Source organism: Benincasa hispida, chromosome 12 (genome assembly GCF_009727055.1).
Source record: "Benincasa hispida cultivar B227 chromosome 12, ASM972705v1, whole genome shotgun sequence".
In the NCBI taxonomy this organism is placed as follows: Eukaryota; Viridiplantae; Streptophyta; class Magnoliopsida; order Cucurbitales; family Cucurbitaceae; genus Benincasa; species Benincasa hispida.
In genome coordinates, this window is record NC_052360.1 from 33,294,683 (window position 1) to 33,321,568 (window position 26,886).

The following is a 26,886-nucleotide window of genomic DNA, read 5'->3' on the forward strand; positions in this document are numbered from 1 at the left end:
ACATCTTATTAATTCAAAGGAAAAAAAAAAGAAAAGAAATACAATGCACACAAAAAAAGTCCCATCAAACAAATATCCGTCCAAATAATCAAATACTGCCCCCCCTTCCCACTCATCACCACACAATAACAAAATATAATAATAATAGAAAAAAGTGACCTTGAACGACGTCAATAATCAATCCAGGATTACGATAAGAGTGGAAATACAACATGTCTCCCAATGACCCATCTGTTAATCCTGGACAGAAGACTGGAATATTGTTCTGCATAAAATCAAATGCACCTATTTTAAACTACAGATGAAAAAGGACAACAATATATACTTGCAAAACTATACAAATCCTTTATCCAAAATGTGGCAGAACAAGAAAATTAATTTGCAAGACTTCTACAGCTTCGTAATCCAAAATGTGGCTGTCCGAACCAAATAAAAATCTTGACATCATAAGTAAGCTATATAGGTTTCTTCATAAATCTAATAAAATAAAAAATTTCAAATTTGAAAGCTCACATATGAAAAATTGTTTGAAGATGATAATGTACTTGGTAAATAAATGAAATCGCATAAAGGAAACACTGCCATCATAAGTAAACTAGGTAGGATTGTTATAGCAATCCTACTTTTTCAGGGTTAATGAGATTTGAGATGCATTCTCTTACCAAAACCACAATACATCGAGACTATGTTTTCTTGTAAGAGAAAAATATATAATTAATACGAAAAACTATTAATCAAAAAGAAGAGGATGAGAAATCTCCAGCATATGACAATGATAATATATATATATATACACACACATATATATATTTAAAATAAAAAAGAAAAAAAAGAAAAAAAAAAACCTAACTTGCTCAATGAGAGTTCATAAAGGCAAATGTAATACCAAAATTGAAAGATTTAACAGGAACCAATAAAATGTCAAAAAATAATCTAAATCCAGTTAGTCTCCGAAAGATTCTAAATAATAATAAAATATAGCCAGGACTTGGAGGCACAATGAACTCTAATTTTGATGGTCGTTGGTTAAATGATACTGATGAACATGAGAACAGGCATAAGGATTCTACTAACTTTTACCTTATAGGCCCAATAAAGATACGAACTCTTGTCATTTATTTCTCTTCCCAAGCGTCGGGTTACCTTTGATGGTGTCCATAGTACATTCTATGGAGACCAAACAAAATGAATGAGAAAACTAGAGAAAATTTACAAGGAAAAACATCGATCTAATGATTCTAATCTGAGTAAGTAACTCTAATATGATTGGAAGTAAGTACCTCTTCACGTTGTTCCTTCAACATCTGATCCAAAATTGGTATTACCCAATCCTCAAATTTGCAATAGTTATCATTAGGAACCAATAAATTACCAATGCGATTCAACCCTTTTGATCGAAGAACTGCTCCAGGAAGAGAAAAGTCACCTTTATATGTGGGAGCAAGACATTTTATAAGATCTTCTTCAATACCACCAGTTGTGGTGACAATCACATCAACCTGCACTGACAGTAAGATTAAGGTAACCCCATGATTGAAGCCTAAATTCAAGTCTAAGTGCAATTTACAAGACCTACATAAGTGACAAAGGTAAAAGGGAATAAAAAAGGTATATATTACCCAAGGTTAATCCATGAAAGACAATTGTGCAAATGCAACGAATCAATTAGCTCAAGTTTCTATGCAACTAATTGATTAGGTCAAGCAATCAACATCCTCCCACATTCTTGATTCTCCTATAACTGTAATTCATCATGAATCATTGGATTAGATAATCCTCTAGTCATTCTTAAATATTACTCAATGGAGTATATATTTCTACTGTAATTACGATAATTCTTGGTTCAGCTAAATTATATCGAACAACAAAAAGAATATCATACTTGGGGTTTATTTGGCAAACAATTTTCAGAGCAATTTTCTGCTTTTGCTTATTAGAATTTTTTCATGAATTGTTTCTCTTTTTTTTTAAATCCATGAGTGTCCAAGATTGCACATATGAATTATAAAGATAGTGGTATTTTGCATATTAATTTAAAATTATTATCCACAAGCCTGTGATTGTTACAGGAAGGTTATTTCATTTGTTAAAATCAAGTCATCAATGAAAACACACTAAAGGAAAACAGGAGAAGATAATCTTTAAAAAATGAATATCTAAACACGTGTTCCCTGAATTTCTTTTTTTCAAAAAAAATGTAGAATATATATATATACTGAAATCAATTACCAAACAAGCTGTTAGCAGAACAATAGTAGTTTAACTAATCCAGTTATACTAGACTGAAAGCATCTTTTAAACAGACTTAACTCACCATATGGTGTTCAACAAGATAACGAATTGTGTCTCTAACACCAGAAGAAATTAGATTGGAAGTGAAACCAAGAAACACTTTGCATCTCGTCGACTCCCTAAAGATTGGATCCTTTTCCTCCTCGGAGCAATCTTCTGTTACATTCTCATCAGCAAGCCTCCAATCTAACTTCAATCCAATTCAGTAGTATTTCGCAAAAGTAAATCATTAATGTTAAAAAAGGTAACTGGGACGAGATATATATGTTATAAACATCCCGTGAAGCAAAATAACAAAACATCTGCTCAGATAAAAGCTCACCATTTGATTGATGACTTCTACAGCATCTCCCAAATTGGAGGCTTGGAATCCAGTGGAGATCATGGACTTTATAAGGTTGGAGTAATTTAGTCCTTGATTGAAGTCATATCCTTCAATTTTGATGTTTTTCCCCTCAAGATTCTCTGATTCCTTAAAAACTGTAGCGTGCACAGATGCCATAACATTATTGTTCTCCATCTAACCTAATGTTTCACTGCCTGCACAAGGCATTTACATGAATATGGAGCTGTAAACCATATAAAACAGTTGTTGTATACCTGTACCACCTTTATTACTTTGAAGAAGTAATCCCAAAAAAGTAAAAAGTACCAATCCGTATGTGCAACAAAAATTCTAAAAATAGTTGTCTCGGGTCAGTGACGTGCACTGACCACGATTTCATCGGTTTAAGTTAAGACTAATTCAAATTATTCAACTCCCAGAATCATGAAACTTACCGCTAATAGGCAATATTTACATTTTCCTAACCCAAAGAAAACCCCCAGCATCCATGAAATAGTAAATGGCTGAAGTTGGCAGGAAATTAACGAAATCCCAAGAAGTAAGTTCATTTTAGCCTTCCTTTAAAATGGGAACAAATTTATTAATAAATATAATAATAATAATAATAATAATAATAATAATAATAAAAGTATACAAGAGGCCAGTCCTTGTAATTAAAATTGACAACGTGCTTTCTTTCCTTCTTATTTTCCAAAATTTTTTAACAGGCACTTTGAGCACAGCTGAAAATCACAACTGCAAAACTCACAATCGTATCACGCTATCAACTAACAAACAAATCTCAAATTAAAACCATCCAAAAAGACCAAAAACAAACTTCTAACCATCATTATGGCATATATAATACCAAAGGAGTGAAGCAATTGAATATTTTGTGGATATAAGTAATCAAAGTAGTGAGGAGAGAACAAAAAAGTAAGACAATGAAAAGGGAAAGGAACTCACGTAAGGGAGAAACAAAGAGTTTCAATTGGAAGAGAGAGAGATATGGTACTACTGTAGAACCAGCCGTGAATCTCTTTGATATTTATGTCTATCTAGGTGGGGAGAATCTCTCTCCCTATTTTACCCTAAACATTTGATACCATTCAAAAAAAAAATCTTTTTGGAGTTCAACAACTGTGAGGTAGGGGATCAAAACATAACTTTTGGAATGATAATTAGTGACTTATCTTATCTAAAATTAGCTAGAACTTTTTAAATCACCTATATGTGTTAATTAGGTCATGGTGTTAATCTTTGATTATTTCATTCCTCAATGAAATCGTTTCTTATCCAAAAAAATCTGATTATTTTGCAGCCCCATTCTCTTTTCATTGAGGTGAGAATATGAGATTGAGAAGAACATTTCCCTTATTCTTCTCCTCTGTACTCAGTTCACTCTATTATAACATACTATAGATTGCTCTTTATTGAAATAGAGAAAGAAGATAACACAAGGAGTTTACGTGGAAAACCCTAATTCAGGGAAGAAAAACCACGGTAGAAAAGAACTTATTATTTTTTTATATCTTATTTACAATAGACCCAACCCTAGATATAAATAGAATAATGTGAAACCCTAATTTAGCAAATATAGTAAAAAGACAAAAATGCCCTTAGGGCTAATTTAACATATTTCAACACTCCCCCTCAAGTTGGGGCATAGATATCGGCAAAGCCCAACTTGCTAATACAAGCTTCAAACGTCTGTCTCGATAACCCTTTCGTAAAAACATCGGCAATCTATTGGACTGAAGGTACATAGGGAATACAAATAGCTCCGCGGTCTAACTTTTCTTTAATAAAGTGCCTATAAATTTCAACATGTTTGGTTCTATCATGTTGTACGGGATTATTTGCAATACTGATGGCAGCCTTATTATCACAATACAACTTCATAGGCCCAGGACTACTCTCGTGAAGATCAGATAACACCTTCTGCAACCAGATTTCTTCACACACTCCCAGATTCATAGCTCTATACTCTGCCTCAGCACTACTTCTGGCCACTACACCCTGTTTTTTACTCCGCCAAGTTACCAAATTCCCCATACAAAGGTACAGTACCCTGAGGTTGACCTTCTATCAGTCACAGATCCGGCCCAATCTGAGTCAGTATATGCCTCGATGCTTCGTGTGTCATGTTCGAGTCACAGATTCGGCCCAATCCTGAATACCAAGCCCTTCCCAGGGTGGACTTTAAATATCTCAAAATTCGAGTCACAGCTTCCATGTGCTCCTCATATGGACTCTGCATGAACTGACTTACTACACTCACAGCATAGGAGATGTCAGGTCTAGTATGAGACAAGTAAATCAAGTTTTCCTACTAGGCGTTGATACCTCTCCTTATTCATAGGAACTCCTTCCAAAACATTTTTCAGTTTGCTATTGACCTCAATAGGAGTGTCAAATAGGTTTGCATCCGGTCATTCCTGTTTCTTTTAACAAGTCCATAGTGTACTTCCGCTGAGAAACAGATATTCCTGCTTTTGATCTTGCCACTTCCATCCCTAGAAATACCTTAAATCTACCAAGATTCCTTTTAATTTCAAATTCACTTGCCAATCCTTTGTTTTTAGCTTAGCCAATTTATGCCGTTATTCATCCCCTGATAGGGATTTGATGTCATCAACATACACTACAACACCAGCAATTCTTTCCGTAAGGGTGATTTTGGTAAACAAGGTATGATCAGAATGTCCCTGAACAAACCCTTGGACTTAACAAACACGGTGAACCTGTCAAACAGCCACCTAACGTCACCCATTAAAGGCTTTACCTGAGTATTGAAAGATGCAATTCCCAAACTTTAGCTTCAAAACCTGGATGGTGAACTCATATAAACTTCCTCTTCCAACTCACCATTTTTTAGGAATGCGTTCTTTACATCTAGTTGATGTAGGGCCAATCTTTATTCACGGCGAACAGACAGAAGAACACGAATCGTGTTTAACTTAGCCCACTGGGGAAAAAGGTTCTGGAATAATCAATTCCCATTACGGTCTTAGTGGAATTCGCTTTAGCAAACTACCGAGCTTATACTTCTCAAAGTGTCTCCGTTCAGACTTATTACTTCACTGTGAATCAACCCATTTTGCAACCAACTATTTTGTGAACCTCATAGGGAGAGCTACTAACTCCCACAGTCTATATTTCCCTCAAGAGCTCTCATTTTCCTCCATTTACTGCTGCTTTCCATTCGGGAACTTCCATGGCCGCATGGTACACTGTAGTTATTGTTAGAGCATCTAGCTGGTAGTAAAAGCCTTAAAAACAGGAGATAAAGTTACTAGTAGGTCAGAAAAGCTATGCAAAGGGGTATTTTGTAACATGACCTGGTTCCCTTTCTTCAGAGGCAATGGGCATATCCAGAGTGGTATCATAGTTGTCAGTTTTCGTCTGTCTCTCTCAGTATCGGACTTTTTGAGAACAATTTCTGCATCCTCTTGGGATTTTTAAGCATCTCATTCCCTTCCTGACATTTCAACCTTCTCTGAGCTCATTTTCGTCATTTTTCTATTGTTCCCAGACTTTTTCTTCAAGACTCTCCTTTGAAAACAACGGGATCTTGAACTTTGCTGGTTCTGACGCTTGGACACCTTTCCGATGGAAACACCAGTAGGTTTCCTGAATTCCTTTCTAAGATTCCTCCTATAATACGTTATCCAGGGCACTTGTTTTAGTAGGAAAAACCGGAAGCGGCCCCAACAACACCCCTATAACCCATACAAATCCACCAAATACCCACATAAAATCCGAAAACAATAAAATCAAAACCAATACCAAACATCAACCAATCATCGCGCCCAATAAAACTCCGCAATACACACCAAAAATAAAACCCAATTCATCCAACCAGACTCACAAATCCCCCCACAATCCACACAACAAAAACATACCAACAACCAAAAATCCACACCACGAACAAAACAAAAAAAAACCACAACCCCCCCCACAAAAAAATACCAAACACCCCTCACGTAACAAAAACATCATCCACACAAACCTCCATACCCACAAACAACACACCCCAAAAACAAAACAAAAACAGCACCTAAAAAACACCCAAACACACCAACAACCAAACCTAACACCACCAAAACCAAAACAAACTGCACACACACTCACCAAAAAAAAAACAACAAAAAAACACCAACCCCAACAACCAAAAAACCACCAAATACAAACCTAAAACGAACACACCCCCCCCCCCTAAAAAACCCAAAACAAACAAAAAACACAACAAACCACACACCACAACAAAACTCCAAACCACACACCACAAAAAACAACAACCACAAACACAACAACCAACAAAAAAAAACACCAAAAAACACCAAAAAACCCAGCCAAAACACAAAAACACAAAAAAACCAAAAAATACCAACCACCAAAACCACCAAAACACCAAACACCAAAAAAAAAAACAACCAAAAAAAAAACCCCACAAACAAACACCCAATAAAAAAACACACCAAAAATACCACAACAATCACAACACACGCAACAAACAAACACACTCACAAACCAAACCACAACAACCAAAAAACCAAAAAACCAACAAACAACAACAAAATGAGGACCCCCGAAACCAAACAGCACGCACAGAACTCTAGGATTCAAATAAAGACTAGGTAGTACAGGAATCCAGGCCTAAACTAATCTGGAGACCTAAAAAGACCCTAGAACACAATATTACCGCGAAGAATACTAAGCGCTCTCAAACGGTTGAGAAAACCATCGGCTACATGAGGATTATGGCCACACGTAACGTGCGAACGAGTTGTTAGTCTCATTCCTATTCATGGCCTCTCCAAACTCTGAAAAATGCCTAACACGGGAAAGAACGGAATTGCTTCAGAGTGCAAACGTGACCATACCATAGATGACCCAAAATATTTTCTGGAGATGCGCAACTAAACTATGAAAAACAGCATTATCACTAGAAACCTCAGCTTACAGATGAAGACGCAAAATACACCTGACAAAACACACACCTGTCAGACTGTGGGAGACACACAAAATTAAAGTCACACATCCACACTACACCCCCACAGCCAAAAACAACAAAAAAAATCAAACTCACACCACCAAAAAACACAAAACAAAATAAACAAACAAACCAACAACATACACCAAAAAAACAAAACATAACACAAAAACATATGTGGACCATGAGTATGAACAAAGGCTGTACCACCAAACCAGATTCGCAACGAGAGAACCACTCAGCGAATAAGCCACGAGATAAGACCCTAGATTATGGACTCTTTGATAGCAACTCAAGGAGGAGCGTTTTTTATCGACAACATATAAACAAGTTAACAATCTACGGGAAAGGCATATCTATATCATTAATCTAGATAGAGCTGCACAACCCCACCACAAACAAACAAAAACCACTGGCTAGAATCCGCATAGCTACACCAACTAAAGGAACCGACAGGAAGAGTAACGACATAATGGAGAAATTAAAATATCAGAAGCCACCCAACAGAAGCAAACTTCAATAAGATGGCAGACCCTTTTTTCAGAAAACAAACTCCAGACACCCCCAAATTCATTAAGCTAACTGCTGGAGAATCAATAGGACACCAAACGAGTTATCTCAGAATGGCCATGATCCCTCACTCTTGACCCACCACTTAGGAATTTATGAACTGGCTCAGTAAACAAAAAATACGTCATCGAGACACATAAACTCACGACCATTGTCACTTCGGAGACAACTTCGGAAAACCACATCTAAAATAGATAGAACACATACCTAACTGTTGTTAACCTACAGTGGTATAGAACTGTTCTCGAAGGTTAAGATAAAAACCATTCCGGAAAACTTATCCATGCAAGCGCAGTATAAAAATAATTTACCTACCATGTAAGTCGGGTCACCAATGGTTCTACCTCACATGAAAGTTACAACCAACAAGCACCACCAGCTTATACCAAGACAAGAAATAAACAACATCAACCCGCAAAAAAAGTAGTGATGCTCGAGGACACCGAAAAACATCACACTAGTTGAACCGACAAGCCGCGTGAGAACAAACAAAAAAGAGAGCTGAGGCATAGGCATTCACTAGGAGCTGAGAAACCAAATGACACGCAACCAACCGAGCGTTGCCTATTAAAACACATCATTAACAACAACATCACAGATAATAGAAGACCAAACATTCACATTATTGGAAATTTAAGAACTCAATCTTTACGCGGAAACAAAAAAAGTGCGGCGGAACCGACCCGGAAAACAAAAAATAACAAACGCAATATATGAAAAACAAATAGAGACCATTGAGTCCAAGAAACGCAAAAAAATGCCAACGCAAGATAGAAATTAAAATATTGTTTCAATACACCTAATAGCACCAACGAAGATAAAGACTTAGTTACATATCCACCTAAAAAACAAACATATACAATAAGAGAAAGGAAACATACAAGTCACGGCAAGAGAAAAAAAAAATAATAGGCCTCATGATCCACATACTACCAGGCGCCAAGAAAAAAAGTGCCAATGTCCCTGACCCCAAGACTCTCAAAGTTCCTAAAACAAACACAGCACCACGCTATCACTGGTGAGAAGACAACTCGGTAACACGCCCCCAATATCTTCTATTTCAAGAATATATTCTCGCATCAAGAATTGATAAATAAATTGTGAAGAAATATCACGGGCAACAGTAAGCAACATTTTGCATGAGTTAATCACCCAATGAAAATAACAAACCAACGGATGACAGCTGCCATACCATGTTACCATAGCAACACCAGGAGAACGAAAAGAGGACACCACAAAAAAATACCGCAGTTCCGAACGAAATCATACATCGATCCTCCAGCCACTGGATAAGTATGAGAGAAATCGGTCGGATGAGCCAGTCAAGTTGATCACGGTTGCTACTGGAAACAATACAGCAATTCCACCTAAACTACAATCCCCCTCACACGAGACAAGGAAAACTCAAGGACCTGAAGGGTAACCCCTGATTGAGCAACTAGTATCCCCGATATATCTCCAAAAATACAAAATCCGGCATCCAGAACAAAATACAACCACCCAAACAACCACTAAAGGCTCACCACTGAAATCCCCCCACCCCAAAGGAATTAGCTTCACTGAAGGCAAAAGCTGAGTCCAAAACGATCTGAGGAAGATTAGAAAATGCACAGTCCCCTCAAACTAGACGACTCCAAACCCCACGTAAAGAGCAACGCCCAGATCATCCTCAAGACTGCTCAATAATTCGACACAGAGGAGGCACGAAACAAGATATACACCATCATATTAAAAGAACGAGAGAGAAAAACCCAAAAAAAAACCAACCTAAGACCCATGCCCACATCCTTCCCCAAAGAAAGCACTATCGCATTCCTTACGACTATATGCCATCATACATCTTTTTAAACAATGACTCACAACACCTGCGGCAGACGTATTTATAACTATTATCTCCCAGAGACTACTTACAACACCAATCAGCAAATCCAGCTGCGGATTCACCAGCCAGAGCGAATAAAATAGGCAGCTAGACATACAAAAACCTATAGTATTTAAACAATCCTTCCGGCCCATCCTCCAATTGCACATCTAAGAAACTATCCTCTAATACACTTTCACAAAAATCACTACACACTTCTATGAATAACACCACTCACACTCACATTGAAGAACGAGAAATATTATTGGTTTCTGCCCCACACATACACATAAAACATATACCAACTGACGAAAGGAAAGCACCAAATAGAGATATCAATCCTTACGAGAAGACAAAGCTGTCAATAGGGTAAATCAACCCCCAGCAAGAAAATCTATACCAAGACATCAACATCATCTCAACTCTAACTTGGCCAACTCATAATGAAATCACAATCCTCCTAAACAGATGACCGCCGACAAAAAGGTCGAAGATACGACAATCTCACACACAGAAAACAATCTCAGCATCCAACTTTCTCTTGACCATTAACAATACGACCCTTGACATCTTCGCCTGCAAAATAAGTGACAAAACGATAAACATACACATCCTCTCCATATGTTCTGAACAATCTCGAGATCGCAAAAAAACCTGCATTTACGTAGATGTATTACAGGCGGGATGCATTTCTGAACGCCTCCTCGTGCGGCATCATAACCTATCAGACTTGCCGCATCCCAAATAATCACGGCAATGTGTCTGAATTAGCAGTAAGGCGTGTCACCGATTTTGTGTTTACAACCCAATTCTAATAACCAAAATCGACCTATAAGATATCCCAAATATATATAAAAATTAAACATAGCACCGACGGCACGCACAGAAGAATTCTGCCTCCAGACAACGACCCTCATAATTCAAGGACAATCACCCACAATGATCACCCATCACAATCATCCCGACGGAGAAAATATAAATCTAACTAGTAAAACACCTCCCAACACATACAATATCTCCCCACAGCACCATTTAAATGTACCAAAAAACTAACTTCCGCCTAAAATCCAATCCTACATACCCGCAGTAAATTTAAACTAAACATAGTTCCACGAACAAAAATACCAAAAAGAAGGAAGTCATGGATCACACAGACGAAAAAAAACATTGAATAACCCGGAATTCATAGCCCAAAAACCTCACCCACTCCGGAGAAGAATCCACCTCGGCACCATCAAATCGGAAAGCTCCAGAGGCGAACCGCCACCTATACTGATAGCTAGAAACCAACCGACTAGCTAATTGTTTGTTGGAGTTCCCCATGAGATTCAGATTCTGGAATTACCGTATTCTCGAGAGTCTAGAAAAATACCCCACTCGGGCATTTATCTTCCACAAATGGATAAACACATCCACTCCAAATACAATCCCGCACCCAAAAATAAAGGGCTGAACCGAAAATAATACAATAAGAGGAAGAGGCGGCCACCCAATCCAAGACCATGAAATATCTGCTGAAGAAAGCATAACACTTAACGGCAAGAAAGAATACTACCAAACCACAAGCCACCAAAATACAAAAAGGCAACAGAGATCGGCAACCGTGTACCTAGCGCTGCTCCCAGGACGCTTCGTGCATGGTGTAACTAGCCCCTGATGTCGAACGAACGGCTCTGCCGGATCTGTTGTGAAGCGGAAGAGAGAAAACTCGGCGAATGACGAAAAATACTGAATCAACTCCGTAACCCCTAAACACCAATCCGGGCCCGAAGCTGGAAACACGAATAAGCCCCAAATGATCGATCATAAATGAAGATGCTAATATACTGCCTGCGGATGCCGAGATACCTACACAAGGCAATATACGCAACACGATCGGCGTGCGCGGGGCTGAAAAACCAAAAAAAAATCCATTGAAGAAACGATGCCTGAGACGGAGGCCGCATGGCGTCAGTGCGAAAGCTGAGAGCCGTAAACACCGAACTCTGGATTGTAGACCCCGCATCGACAACCCCAAGAACAAATGCGTCGGCATGGAAGGCCGAATAGTTAAACACATTCCCACCACCACCCATAGCCGTAGATCGACGCGAAGCGACATCCGACCCAAATCAATGATAGATACAGGGGCACAGCCATTTGGAGTATTTCACCAACCTGACCCAAACAACGATAGATGGTTCGGATGATAGCGGTCAACCGTTGCTTGAATCACAGCCTCATTATTCAGCGTACCTTCACCTATCAAGTTTGATGACTGAGTTTCTTCTACCGGGGCTAGGGTTTCATCACCTTGCTCTGATACCATATTGAAATAGAGAAAGAAGATAACACAAGGAGTTTACGTGGAAAACCCTAATTCAGGGAAGAAAAACCACGGTAGAAAAGAACTTATTATTTTTTTATATCTTATTTACAATAGACCCAACCCTAGATATAAATAGAATAATGTGAAACCCTAATTTAGCAAATATAGTAAAAAGACAACAATGCCCTTAGGGCTAATTTAACATATTTCAACACTCTTATTTCCAATAAACTCAAACTACTGTAACGACTCGACTTTCTAGGACTGATACTAGACCGTTACTTCATACATGCATAAACCTCAAAACAACTCTCTCACAAATTTTAACTAAACCAAACGAATTTATTTACATAAATACTTTTGTAACATCCAAATAACTAGAAATCTTTCAAAATAAATTTCATGAAGTATGATAAATAAAGATTTCAACCATGGAACTCTAAATTCTCAAATCATGACTGGAATTTAAAACACTAAAACATGAAAACATAAGCGGAAGCATTTCTTTGATCCCAATGGCACAGTCGCGGATTCTTTTTATTACTCGTTAATATGTCCTTACTCTTACCGAAAAAACATAACATAAGACAAGATGAGTATAAAATACTCAGTAAGTAACCCCACTATCGGGGTCATGCTAAGCATCTATGTCCTCTAGATGTCATCCTACATAATCCTCTAGTTTTCATGGAACAGCAAATAAATGTATAGTTGAACCCACCCTATCGTAGTTTAAATGTACACACAGTCTCTGGTGAGTTTCGAAGGAAACACAAACTTCTAGTGAAGTCCTGAAGGAGCTCACCACCTTTGGTGAATCCCATAGGAAACACTCTGGTGAATCCCAAAAGAAACACAAACCTATATTGAATCCCGAAGGAAACACGAACCTCTAGTGAATCCCAAAGGAGTTCACCAACTCTAGTGGGTAACTAACTACTGGTAAGGGTAACTATCACTATCATAAATATCACATGTATCATAAACATAGTCTCACAACATGCAAATATATCTCATCATGCTCGTAGTTCATTCAGGAATTCATATAGACAACAAGTAATGCAGTTCATGCTAACACTCATAACATCTTCCATATATCTCATCATGCAATTTGATACAAACAACCTCAGAATCCTCAAACAAAAACTTAAAATCATCACCTGACACATAGACAGTTCCAGTAGTAAGATTACTTACCTCAGAATTTAAGCTCAATCAAACAAAATTTATCCTCCTCCTTGCCTAAAACGAATCTTGAATTGAACCCTATAGTAAAAACCAAAATTTAATTCCAAACCTAAGAATATAACCCAAGTCACAAATTCACATCCATTACATCCAAAACACTTAGCCACAGTATTTGCTTAAGCTGAAACTACCCTCGAGCTTCGAATACGAAATTCAAAGTAGAAACAAGCCAAATTGAAGGGTCTCAACCCAAGTCTAATACCCAACCAATAATTAAATTCACGCCAAACTAAATGGGTATTACAAATTAACGAGAACTCAAATTAAATTCACCAATTGCTCACAATTCTTGCTTGACAGCAACTCAAAATGACCCAATCTTCAATCCAAACTCTGATTGCACTGAACGTCAACCAAATGATACCAAAATTTAATGGGCAACCAAGATATCTAAAACACATCGTCCAAAAAAAAAAAAAAAAAACACCCTTACCCCTAAATAAAAAATTCTAGTGTAAAACCGCAGTTCACGGCAGCAAGCGACGACAGGTGTTCGAGCGGCGGCCTCAGATCTGGCAGATGGTGGCGACTCGAACGAAGCAGCTGCCGCGCGTCCAGATCTGGAGCCGAAGGCGCCTTCACGAACCCGGCGGCGGCGACCACGAACGAAGCGCCGCTGACTCAGAACTGACGTTCGGCTTCAGCTCCGGGCGGGTCCAGACGGCGGCGAATAGCGGTGGGCTCAATCTAATAGAGGAGAGGCGGCTGCCTTGCTGGACGCGTGCGGCGGCTGGGGTTTGGAAGAAGAAGATGAAGATTTGGGGGAGGGGTGTCGCACGTGACAGAAAGAAGATGGGGAATTTTCTTTTCTTTTTTTTCTTTCTTTTTAATTCTCCACCCCACAAAGAAAAATATAAATAATATATATAATGTATTCTTTCCTTTTTTTTTCTTTTTTTAAATTCCAAAAGCCGAGACCTTTTTAAATATAAATACATTTTATAGAAAAAAAATTTAAAAAGTACAAAACATTTTGATAACTTTTTTTTGTTATAAAATCTAAATATTTTTTAGATTTTTTTATTTATAAGAATTTCTCTTTTCGATTTTCCTTACCTTAATAAATATATCATATCAAACTCAAATCTTTCAACTCTTCTTTAATTAATTAAATAAACATCAAAATAAATTTACCAATTTTAAATCATTTTTTTCAAAAATCTTAAATCCCAAAATTAAATTTCAACTTTCCAAATTTACAATCTTTTTAGATACTTGATTAATAATGGTCAAATAAACCAATTATCTTATGTTAATTCTTTACTTAAATTTTATATCCAAAATTTAAAATTAAATAAAGTAAAATTTTAAAACCACAATTTCCTGTTTTTCTTTACAAATTTTACAAAAACTCAAAATTTTTTATACAAATAATTCAATTATCTTTCCAATTAATTTATAAGTTAACGAGTAAAATTTGTAACAATTTGATTTTAAATTTTAAAGATCGGAGAAACTAAAACTCAACCCAGATAATTAAAAAATTTGGGATGTTACATTGATTGATTGATTTAAGGGAGAACTTCTATTTGCAGAAAATGCACCTTGTCTTACTCTCTACCACAATCTTAATATAAAAATCATCAAACCCAGCTATTATCTACAAACTATGAACTTTGTGTTCCAATCAAACGGAAAAAATCTACAACTACAAACATGCTGAAGTTGTTCTGAAATCATAACAACTCCTGTTTTCTTTCATTGGACAATCTTAATTTGAGCTGTTGATAAGAAATACATAGATGGAGTTTGTAAGAATACCGGTAACAATAGAGTGGAAAGTCGGTGCAATCTGCTAGGAATAGCGGCGGCACGAGCGCAAAGAGACGGTGCGGGCGGCGGTCTGAACCTTAGAGAGACGGCCGGCGTGAAGAGTAAGATGAAGATGAAAAGGATGGGTCTTAGGTTCCTCCTTTTATTTATTTAAGATTTTCTTGGGTTAAATTATTAGATGAGTTGGGTTGCGCACTTCGTAAAATTAAATCATTTGGTTTTTTTGTTCTTTTTTTTTTTAAATCAAGTTTTTAAGCACTACTCTACCTCCAATTTTTAAAAAAAGTAATCTATTTTTTATCAATAATTTAAAAAACTAAACCACATTTTAAAAATTAAAAAAGTATCATTTAAAAATTTATTTTTGTTTTTAGAATTTGGCTAAGAATTCAACCATTCTATTTAAGAAATATGTAAATCATTATAAAAAATAGAGAAAAATATGCTTAATTTTCAAAAACTAAAAATAAAATAATTATCAAATGGGACCTTAAATTTTTTATTCCAAATAACCTTATTAAATAATAAACCTAACCCAATACAATCCTGAAACATTTTGATTCGATTCTGGTGATTTATTTGAGGGTAAAATACACTTTTGACCCTGAGGTTTAAATTATTAATTCATTTTAAAATATTTGTATATATGATATATGCCATTTTTTCCATTTCTCATTTCCTTTTTCTTCCTTCTCTTCTCTCTTCCATCACGGTCATTTTAGATCTTCCTCTCTCTATCTCTTCCATTATATACCTCTCTCCCACTTTGTATTTGTTCAAAAACAGACCTCACTCTCTCCAGTCTCTGATCTCTCTACAATTCACTCATTCACGTTATCGATTTTTCTTTTCTCACTCTTTCTCACCGTCGCCTGAAAATAAATTTGAGGACATGTAAGAATTTTGAGACATGCCTATAAACACTATAACTTGTTTAATTTACGGATAAGTAACTAATGGATGTTGAATTGCATGTCAAAAGGATTTTGATCACTAAATGAGCCAAAGAAATGCTCTCTTGCAACTGCATGTCGACTTTCGTCCTCGTCCTCCCATTCACACACCTTTCTTTTTTCATAATTTCTACCAAATTTGAATAATTTTATTTTTTTCCATTTCAAACTGCTACAATATTAATCGAATCAGTGCTCTTGAATACTCTATTTTACGTTATTAATTTCAATTAACTTCTACAAATTTGAAGCATCCATCGATTTTAATAATTATTATTCATACTTGGATGTTCTAACGATTTTTTTGCCTTAGAATAGAGTTTGGAAATTAAACAGAGGAAGAATTCTCAAGTAATTCGTATTTCCTTTCTTACATTACACAAGAGGCAATAGCCTACCTTTATATAGAGTAGTCCCAAAATTAGGGTTCCAGAAATAATAAAAGAATATTTTAAAAACAATGAATTACAAATGCCCCAATCAGAGTGAAGGAGAATAAATGAAAAATTATTTCTGTTGAGGGGAATCGCAATAGACTCTGCCCTTTTTGTCTTCTTCTGCATTGGCTTCTTTTTGTGATGTGGTGGTCTTGGAGTGACATGTCACTTTTGGCTTGTCCTTGTTGGCACATATTCTAACATCCCCCCTCAAACTTGTGGGGAGTTCAAATATCCCAAGTTTGGAACATAAACAGAAGAATCGGGAATGCGTCAGTGGCTTCGTTAGGCAATCAGCAAGCTAATCAAATGACTGTACATATCTCACTTCCAGTTTTCCTTTGAGAATGTGGTCACGTATAAAGTGCACATCAATTTCGATGTGTTTGGTTCGAGCGTGAAAGATGAGGTTTGAGGCAAGAGCTTAGGCACTGAAATTATCACACCAGATGACAAGTTTGCGATTCGTTTGTATTCGAATCTCAGCTAAGAGTTATTGGAGCCATATTATTTCAGACGAGGCATAGGCGATGGCACGATACTCCGATTCCATGCTTGATTGAGCTATGGCTGTCTATTCTTTTGAAGACCAAGATACAAGGTTGTTGCCCAAAAATACACAGTAGGCAACTACTGATTTTCAGTCGTCGATGTCTGATGCCTAATCAGCATCAGAGTAGGCAAAGATGTCAAGATAAGAACTGGGTTGGAATTGTAACCCATAGTGTCTTGTACCACTAACATACCTAAGTACACGTTTTGCTGCCTGTCAGTGGGCTTCTGTTGGAGCTTTCAAAAATTGGCTTAGATGACTGACAATATATGCAATATCCGGTCTTGTGTTTGTTAGGTATTAAAGAACACCAATCGTGCTTCTATAGATATATGGATCAGACAAAGGAGTACCAACAGCAGCCGAGAGATGTTTGCCTACTGAGCAAGGTGATGCAGCTGGTTTGAGATCGGACATGTTGAGTCTGTGAAGGAGGTCTTCAACATACTTGGCTTGATTCAGGATGAACCCTGACTCTAGATTGTGCACATGGATTCCTAGAAAGTAGCTTAGTTGGCTTAGATCCTTCATGGAAAACTGGCAGTTAAGGACTTAACTAGTTGGGAAATGTAGTGTGAGTTTTTTCCTGTAACAATTACATTGTCCACATAGATCAGAAGTAGAATGATGATCTTATTTGAGTGAAATATGAACAGTGATGTGTCAGCTTTTGAATTTTTGAATCCCCAATGAGAGTGGTGTTGAGAATGTTGTTCCAGGCCCTTAAAGCTTGCTTTAACCTATAGATAGCTCTATCTAATTTGCAGACAACGTTTGCAAAGGCAAGATTAACATACTCTTGTGGTTGTTGCATGTAAACATCTTCTTGTAGCTTGCCATTAAGAAAGGCATTGTTGAAGTCAATGTGAGGAAGGGCCCATCCTCTTGACACTGCTATACTGAGAACAACACAAATTATCGAGGCTTTAACAACCGGGTTGAATGTCTCAAAAAAGTCAATGTCTGGGTATTGGCGAAATCCTTTGGCTATTAACCTTGCTTTGTGCCTTTGTATTGTACCATTGGGATTCCTTTTCAATCGAAAAAATCATTTATTTCCAAGTACATTGTATGATGGAGATAGAGGAACCAGATGCCATGTGCGATTGTGAAGAAGAGCTTAATATTCTTCATCCATGGCTGCTTTCCACTAAGGTGTGGCAAGGGCATTTGAGACTCTAGTCGATTCTGTTTCTGTTCAATCTATTTAGGTAATGGTGAGTGATAACGTGCAGAAACGCACGTCATCTTAAGCCTTTTATTTAGAATTATGAGGGTTGTTAAGTAAAATATATGAATATTTTATTTAGAATTGCTTCCAGCTGGTCCTTCCATTTCTCTTCTTTTCTTGTATTGTATTACATTTTGGCTTAAGAAATTAATACAATTTTGTGATCAAGCATTTCTATATTTCCTTCATTTCCATCTCCATCTTCATTTACTTAGCATCTTTAACTTTCATTGCATCATTAAATGAGATTTCTAGAGTATCGCATACTTAATCATGAGGCATAGGAATATGAAGCATGTAGCAAACCACCGAGAGGTGTGCTGTAAAACCCAAACCCTAATTACTTTAAGTAAGAGTAAGTAATGTGATATTTTCTAATGAGCTAAATGAAGTCATGCCTTAGGAAGAATAGAAGAAGGAAGCAAGAAGAAATAGGCTCTTGCGTAGCTAAGTGTAAAAGTAGGACAAAACTCGGCTAGGCTAAGAAAGGTCATGCTTGATGATGGAATGCATAATAAGCATATGAATGAAACCACGTCATCTAATAAGGTGTAGTGTTGAAATAATATTATGAGTGAAGTTAGAAAAAGGAGTTTTGCTAAATCCTAGCCTTCATCACCAATAATGGGCCAGGTGGCACAAAGAGGGTTCATGCTGGATTTTGGACGGTAATATAAACAAGAAGGTCGAATTCATTGGGTCGGTTTGGACAAATTACTAGGCTATTTATGTAATTTCAGTGGCATTCGAAAGCTCTATATGTCTATTTTCTGTGGCTGGGCTGCTGAAAGAAAAACTCGTCAGAATAGGGTCGGAGGGGCAAAATAAAGATGAAGGGTTCGTTTCTCAGGTGAATTTAGGCCATCAGTGAAGAATTAAAGCTCCAGGACGAATTACAAAGCATTTTGAGCTAAAAATTTCAGGTAATATTGTTAACTCAATTATGAACAACTTTGTAGAATGGAACTTTTTAAGATGACACCTGAAAATCGAGTTATATAATTTTGAATTTTGAAATGGAAATTGTTGAACAAGTAGGTAGCTGCTTGAATTGGGGCCAATGATGAAGTTTTGAATCTCCAGATTAAACGACAAGAAACTTTGAGCTTAAATTTAGTAATGTTGCTAACTCAATTCTAAACATGTTTGTAGAAGGAAGTTTCTTCAAAAGAGGTCTGGATTTTGAGTTATGAATTTTTGAAATTGTAACAAAGAATCCATGCATAAGCAGATAGCTGCTTGGAAGGAACAAGCAAACAGCTCACCGTGGAGATTATAGCGAGCTTTTATGATGAGAATCTCGCTCTAGAAGGGAATCTCGCTAGAAATTGGGCTGAATCTCGTTAGAAATTGGGCTGAGTATTGCTGGTATCACTGGTAAGGTGAGTATCGCTGGTAAGGGAGTATCGCTAGGAAAAGCTTGATCTCGCTCATGAGGAGAATCTCGCTAGTAAAGCTGTCTTTGATGATGAAAGTTGCATTAGTAAATGAACTATTTGAGGTATTTTGTTAAGAATTCTAAGTAGTTTAATCGGGAATTATGTCTTTTCGGGCCAAAAAGAGCTAGAAGAGGCGTATAATCCGTTAAGAGGCCAACGAGCTGTGAGTGACCATGTGATGATTTACTGTATTAATGATTTAGAAACTAAGATTTCTTGAAGATATTTCACATGCTAAGTGTTTAAATGAATTGCCAAGCAATATATATTTATGAAACTGTTTCTCATGCTAAGTAAAGCATGTTTTCCATGGAATTGACATGATTTAGATATGTTATCTTGTCCAAATACTTTCAGTATGTTTAAGTAACTCCATTTTTCTGATGAACCAGTATGATGACTTGAGCACTAAGCTTTAGTGTTCAACTAAATGTTTATGACTAGTTATATGACGCATACTGAATGAGAAGGTATCCTTTCAACTAAATGTTTATGACTAGTTATATGACGGATACTAAAGGACAATGAGAAGGTATCCTTTCAACTAAATGTTTATGACTAGTTATATGACGGATACTGAAGGACAATGAGAAGGTATCCTTTCAACTAAATGTTTATGACTAGTTATATGACGGATACTGAAGGACAATGAGAATGTATTCTAAGGATACTGAAGGACAATGAGAATGTATTCTAAGGATACTGAAGGACAATGAGAATGTATTCTAAGGATACTGAAGGACAATGAGAAGGTGTCCTAAGGATACTGAAGGATAATGAGAAGGTATCCTAAGGATACTGAAGGACAATGAAAAGGTGTCATAAGGATACTGAAGGACAATGAGAAGGAATCCTAGTCATTACCTAAGGTATGACGGTACTCAGTTATAACCATGTGCACGTAGGTAATACGACGTCGAGGGATTGAGCAAAAGGGTTCTCCTCGACTAAGGTTGGCATTGAGAGTTAGATCTGATAGTTCACTCTCAACTAAAGATAGAGGTATTTATATCTTCTTCTAGGCTAGAAGGATAGTTTGGAATCGCTAATGCTTATGAATGTTTATCAATGCATGATGTTACTAATGTATGAGTTTTCCAAGTATGTTTCCCATATCTAACGCATGTTAATAGTTTTACAAGCTAGGTTAACAAGCTAGTTTAACATGATTTAAGCCAACTTATATTGCAAAGTATGAAGGATGCGTTAGGGTTAAAGCTAAGGTCATATGAAGCTTGATGTACTATACTTTAAATACCTAAGATTGTCAAAGTACATGCGTTAGTATTCCTAAATATACTGAAAGGGATACTGAAGGTAGAGAAAGTATCCTAAAGAGTTCTCTATGCTATATTTGATAACTATTCTTTAAATGCTTTTCGAGAACTTGATAGCTTGAGTGAGTCATATACCAAAGGTAAGGAAGGAATCTGGATGAATGTACCTAAGGTGTTGGTATATAGAAAACTCTATGAGCACGTAGACAGGTCTGAATGAGAGGCCGAGGTATGGGTCTCTTAGCCGATAACAGACGTTGGGAGCTAAAGCAATGTATGCTTGTTCTCAACTGAGGAATAATGATGTTCATGGTGGTTTTAAAGGTTTTATGTACACGTTTGCCTGGTATACTCTAGTTTCGGTATTATGTTCTCAAGCTTTCGGTTTTAAGCATGAGATTTATATTTTTATTAAGTCACTCACTGAGCTTCTAGCTCACGTTTTCGAATGTTTTCATTTTTCAAGTAGCAATCAGTTCCCAAAGGACTATTTTGCTGCTGCTCTGCCACTCAAAGAAACAGGTTGAAGGAAGCGTAATTGAAGACCTGTATTAGTTAGTACATATGTGTCTGTCTAGTGACTAGTATTCTTGATGGGGCTCACTAGGTTGTAATATCCATGTATAAACAATGCTGCGAAACCCTGTAATGTAGATGTGTTAAGTTTTGAGTTATTGTGTATATATTCAGGGTTTGAGCAAGGTTTAACAGGTAAGATAGGCAGTAAGTGCCAGCAAAAGGGTTGGTAACTGCTGCAATCACCATTCCATCCAGGTTAGGAGGGTAATCTGGTACGGGGTGTGAAATGTGCGTTGCACGAGTGTTGTGAGAAAACCTTATTTGCTTAGTGTGAAGTTGTAGCAACGCTTGTTTATAAGCGAACGTAATGCTTGTCTATGAGTAGAATCAGCAACAACTAACTGCCCGGGAGAGTAAGTGATTGGTCGCATTAAGCAATGTAAGCAAGTGTTCACTAGGAATATGAATAATCTTACATCAGCTAAGCTTATGTGATTACCTTGTCTTATGTATGCGTCCATCACCCCTTTAGAGCTACTCGAGAGAGACTAAAGAAAGAACCTAAGACTTGAGAGAGCTAGGTTAGAATCAAGGCTTGAGAGAGCTAGATTAAGATCGCATAAGCAAGAATGGAGATATAGGAATAAATTCCGTTTGCCATTACACATCACGTGCATCTGCGTCGGGTGTGTATAGCATGATCGCATAAGGTTGCATTGGCTAGGGTTACCCTTGCGGTCAAGCTTAGGGTTGCGATGAAGAAATCCTCACCATTTTATCTATTTTTCCATGCATTTACTACGCATCAACAGTTGTCGTGTCTCTACTTCTCAGTCATATTCCCACCCCTTAATCTGTTAGTTTGGAGTAGGAGTAGTTTATAGCTTATACCCCTCATCATTCTTTTATTTATCCGCCGCAAACATATTACCACATAAGCATTTAGCTATAAGTCCCTGAGTTCGACCTCAGATCACCCGAGAAACTTGCATTCTCGTTATACTTGGTGAGGGCATAAGAAAACTTGTGACAGGAACGTATGGTCATTGCACAAGAGATCAACACATACATTCCAATGTATGACCATCGACGCATGAGAACCAACGCATAACCTAAGACATGGATTGCATATTGCGTTCACCTAATTTTATGTCACCAGTGAGCCATGTTTTAGGTTTGAATATTCCAACTTTCCCCTTTGTTATCATAGGATGAGTAGGCTGAGGAAGTGGGTTGGGATTAACTCTTGGTTGGCGTGGTTATGTAGTGATGAGTGAGGGTGAACTGCTGCAAGACTATGGAGAAGGACAGATGAAGGGGGAAATTGAGGGTGCAGACATATTTTGTTGGGTGTCAGGTTGGTTAGAGGAGGGTGGATAGGATACTGAGGTGGGTTGAGGCATATTTGGTTGACTATCAGATTGAGTAGGAGAGGATGAGTGGAGCTACGAATTGTTATTTAGTGAGGGAGGTGTAGTAGATGCCTGGGCTGGCACATTTTCCGTATCAGAATTTATGTGTGTAGTGGATGGGTTGTCTAACAGAGGGCTGAATATGGCTTGAAGTTGGTTTGAACTGTTGGTCTGTTGAGTCTGAGGATTATTGGACCAACTGGAGTTCTTATGTTCCTGAAAGCCATAAGTAAAGGGAAAATCAAGCTCATTGAATTTAACATTTTTGAAGATATAGATCTTACTTGCCTTGTTCATGCACCGATACCCTTTATGTATCAAGTTGGGTCATAAGTAGACACATTTTTCTGAGTGGAACTGAAATTTGTGTAGCTGATAAGGTCTTATGCAGGGGAAGTACACACATCCAAACACTCTAATCTTTATGACATCCAGAGTTTTATTGTACATTAGTTGAAGAGGTGATTTGTCGTTCAAGACTGGTGTGGGTAATCCATTTATGAGGAATGTGGCTGAGATAAAAGCATCCCACCAAAACATCAAAGGCTAGATGCTTGTGCTAGCAAAGTAAGTCTCATCTCCACAATATGTCTATGTTTCCTTTCAGCCCGTCCATTTTGAGCTGAGGTATAAGGATATGAGTAACGAGAGGTTGTTTCCAAATGACTGCACATCTGATGGATCTTAGTGTATTCAGTACCATTATCTGATTGGAGAGCTTTTATTGTGGTGTTAAACTGGGTTTTAATTACTTAAAGAAGATGTTAAAAGCTGCCAGTGTGTCAGATTTTTGTTTGAGAGGATATAGCCATGGATATCTACTATGATCATCAATAAAGGATATATAGTACCGATATCCTTTTGTTGAGATTACTGATGTTGGTCCCCACACATCTGTGTGAAGAAGATCAATTTTTTCTTTTGCTCGAGTTGTGGAGTTTGAAAATGGAAGGGAATGTGCTTTTCCAAGAAGACGGGATTCACAAACTAGAGTATCTTTATTCATTTTAGTAGACTGATTACAAACTTTAAGTATTGTATCCAAAACTCGTGAGGATAGATGACCCAACCTCCTGTGCCACAGTTCCTTAGACTCTACAACGTTTATACTGATTTTTGGTAGTACAAATGCAGTTGAGCCTTTATTTTTTGTTCATAGGACTGTATGGATCCACATCATTGCTTTTGAAGAGATCAACAGGTACCACTTTTACTTCATTTAGTTGATATAGCTCATCCTTAAGTGCTCCTTTCACCAGTGTTTTCCCGTATGATTGTCCTTAACAGCACAATAATTCATGAAATTCAACAAACACAATATTTTCTTGAACTAATTTTGAAATGCTAACAAGTTTTTTAGCTATATTGGGTACACATAGTATATTCCTTAGATTGAGTTTGCAGTCATTTGAGGATAAACAAGAGTTACCAATATCAGATATTTGTAATTGATGGTCATTTCCAACCATTACTAGTTCAGTATATGTATATTCAGAGGGGTTGGCAACATTGTTAAGATTTGCTGTGACATGATTGGTTGCTTCACTGTCAGCATACCAGTTGAAGTCATCTATTGGTTCTGCTTGGAATAGGTTTGAATTTTATGACTTCACAAAGGCAGATGGGTTTGATCCTGTATTAGTGTGACTATTTGTGTTACCTTTTCCATTGTTATGATTTGGGATGAATTCTCTATTGTATCTTTGATAACATACATCTGCAACATGGCCATATCTAGAGCATACTTGACATGTTAGCCGATTTCCTCTTCGATGGCCTCTGCCCCTGTTTTCTCCTCCATTGTTTCTCTTGAACCATTGAACTGTTGCCTGTTCCCTCCTTGACCATTTCCTTGACCTGAGGCTTTTGGAGCAGAAGGGTTACGGCTGAAGGCAACATTTGCAGATGCATTATGCCCAAACGTGGTTGCAGCCTTTGAAGTTTTTTGGTGCTTTACTCATTTTTCAAAGGAGATCAGCTCTGACTGCATATCGAGCCATGAAATCTCTGGTTTGCTTTAGATTACAACCACCACAGGATTGTATTTTTCATCTAACCCAAGTAGGACCTAAGAGACAAGGTTTCGAGTGGACATTGGACTTCCAGTTGTGTCAGGTTATCAGAATGAAGTTTCATCAGTTTCAAATATTCGGACATTGAGTTATTACCTTTACGTGTCTGTTGAAAAACTTGTCTTAGGCAGTCTTCTTCTGCTTTTAACTGCACTCCGAACAAAGCATGGATGGAATCCCATAGTCCTTTGGCATTTTCATGTCCCATCAACTGGACTGCCACTTCAAGTGTCATTGGGTTATACAGCCAACCAAGTAGAAGCTGATCAACTGTAACCCAAACTTCATGTAGAGGATTTAGAGTTCTTTCACTTATTGAACTCGACGATCTTCTTGATGCTTCAGAGATTGAAGGAGTTATGCTGGAATCAGTAATCCCTCTAGTGTTCTAAGTAACAAACATCGATGGGCAGCTCTTGGCTCTAAATAAGTGTCCTTCAAGTTTATATCCTCAAAGGATAGGCAGACGTGAAGGTCTTCCACAACATGAAGTTTCTCCTTTCCAATTTTGTGCTGGTTATTTGATTGAGCAACTAGTTGAGAGGAGGAGTGCTGAATTTTGTTGAATCCATGAGCATGGTCCTTGTAGCATTAGCATTTGCCATGACAAAAACTCTGATACCAAGTTTGAAAATTAAATAGAGGAAGAATTCTCAGGTAATTTGTATTTCCTTTCTTACATTACACGAGAGGCAATAACCTACCTTTATACAGAGTAGTCCCAAAGTTAGGGTTCTAGAAATAATAAAAGAATATTTTAAAAACAATGAATTACAAATGGTCTAATCAGAGTGAAGGAGAATAAATGAAAAATTATTTCAATTGAAGGGAATCACAACAGACTCTACCCTTTTTGTCTTCTTCTGTGTTCACTTCTTTTTGTGATGTGGCGGTCATGGAATGACATGTCACTTTTGACTTGTCCTTGTTGGCACATACTCTAAAAAATAGTTATTGTTCCCTGATTTTATCTACAACTGAGAATGGTATTTAGGCGATGATGAGAAAAAGAGAGATAGAAAAGGCAATTCAAGAATATGAATGAGCGAATTGGAGAGAGTGAGAGATTGGATGGTGGAGAGGGAGAGTGGTATGATTTTAAATGGAGTCATGGTGAGAAAGAGGGGGAATCTAAGATAGAAGAGAAGGAAGAAGGGGATGGAAGAGGAAAGATAAATGGAAAAAACTGACAAATTACATATATATATATATATAAACAATATTAAATCAATAAATATTGACAAATCATTTAAATTCTGTCAACTCAATTATGCCACATCACTTACTTTTGAAACTCAGATATCAAATAGACATCAACTTCAAACCTGACCAAAAGTGTATTTTACCATTTATTTAAATTTTGTTTTAAAAATAAGTAAAATATTAATATGTATAAAAAAAAATTAACTATTTTTATATATTGAATTAAGATTAGCAACTAAATTTCAATTTATATTATGAAGTTTTTTTCATAGGGCTAACAAATTACTTTTAGGAGTCGTTGGAGGATAAATTATCTAAAAAAATGCATTAATAAAATTAAAATAAATATGTATATATAAAGAGAAATTGCATATGGCCTAAACGGAATACCTGATTGGAAAAATAACCGTTTTTTGA

General features: G+C 37.0%; 1 protein-coding gene across 10 annotated transcripts in view; it reads right to left on the bottom strand.

The window, feature by feature from the left end:
* The window catches only part of LOC120067306 (deoxyhypusine synthase), a 16,409-nt gene extending 911 nt beyond the window's left edge, over positions 1 to 15,498 (bottom strand). Inside the window, exons 1-8 of one of the 10 annotated variants that reach the window (XM_039018849.1) lie at positions 14,034 to 14,216; positions 13,885 to 13,942; positions 13,550 to 13,618; positions 2,615 to 2,832; positions 2,315 to 2,482; positions 1,281 to 1,499; positions 1,081 to 1,167; positions 160 to 265 (exon numbers count right to left, since the gene is read on the bottom strand). In XM_039018849.1, the coding sequence (XP_038874777.1) occupies positions 160 to 265; positions 1,081 to 1,167; positions 1,281 to 1,499; positions 2,315 to 2,482; positions 2,615 to 2,812 (778 nt within the window). In that variant the 5' untranslated portion in view covers positions 2,813 to 2,832; positions 13,550 to 13,618; positions 13,885 to 13,942; positions 14,034 to 14,216. Of the gene's footprint in view, positions 1 to 159; positions 266 to 1,080; positions 1,168 to 1,280; positions 1,505 to 1,619; positions 1,742 to 2,314; positions 2,483 to 2,614; positions 2,833 to 13,549; positions 13,619 to 13,884; positions 13,943 to 14,033; positions 14,217 to 15,361 lie in introns of those variants that run through there. The other 9 variants (XM_039018851.1, XM_039018848.1, XM_039018853.1 and 6 more) reach the window with 9 other exon arrangements.
* Positions 15,499 to 26,886: the final 11,388 nt, after the last annotated feature.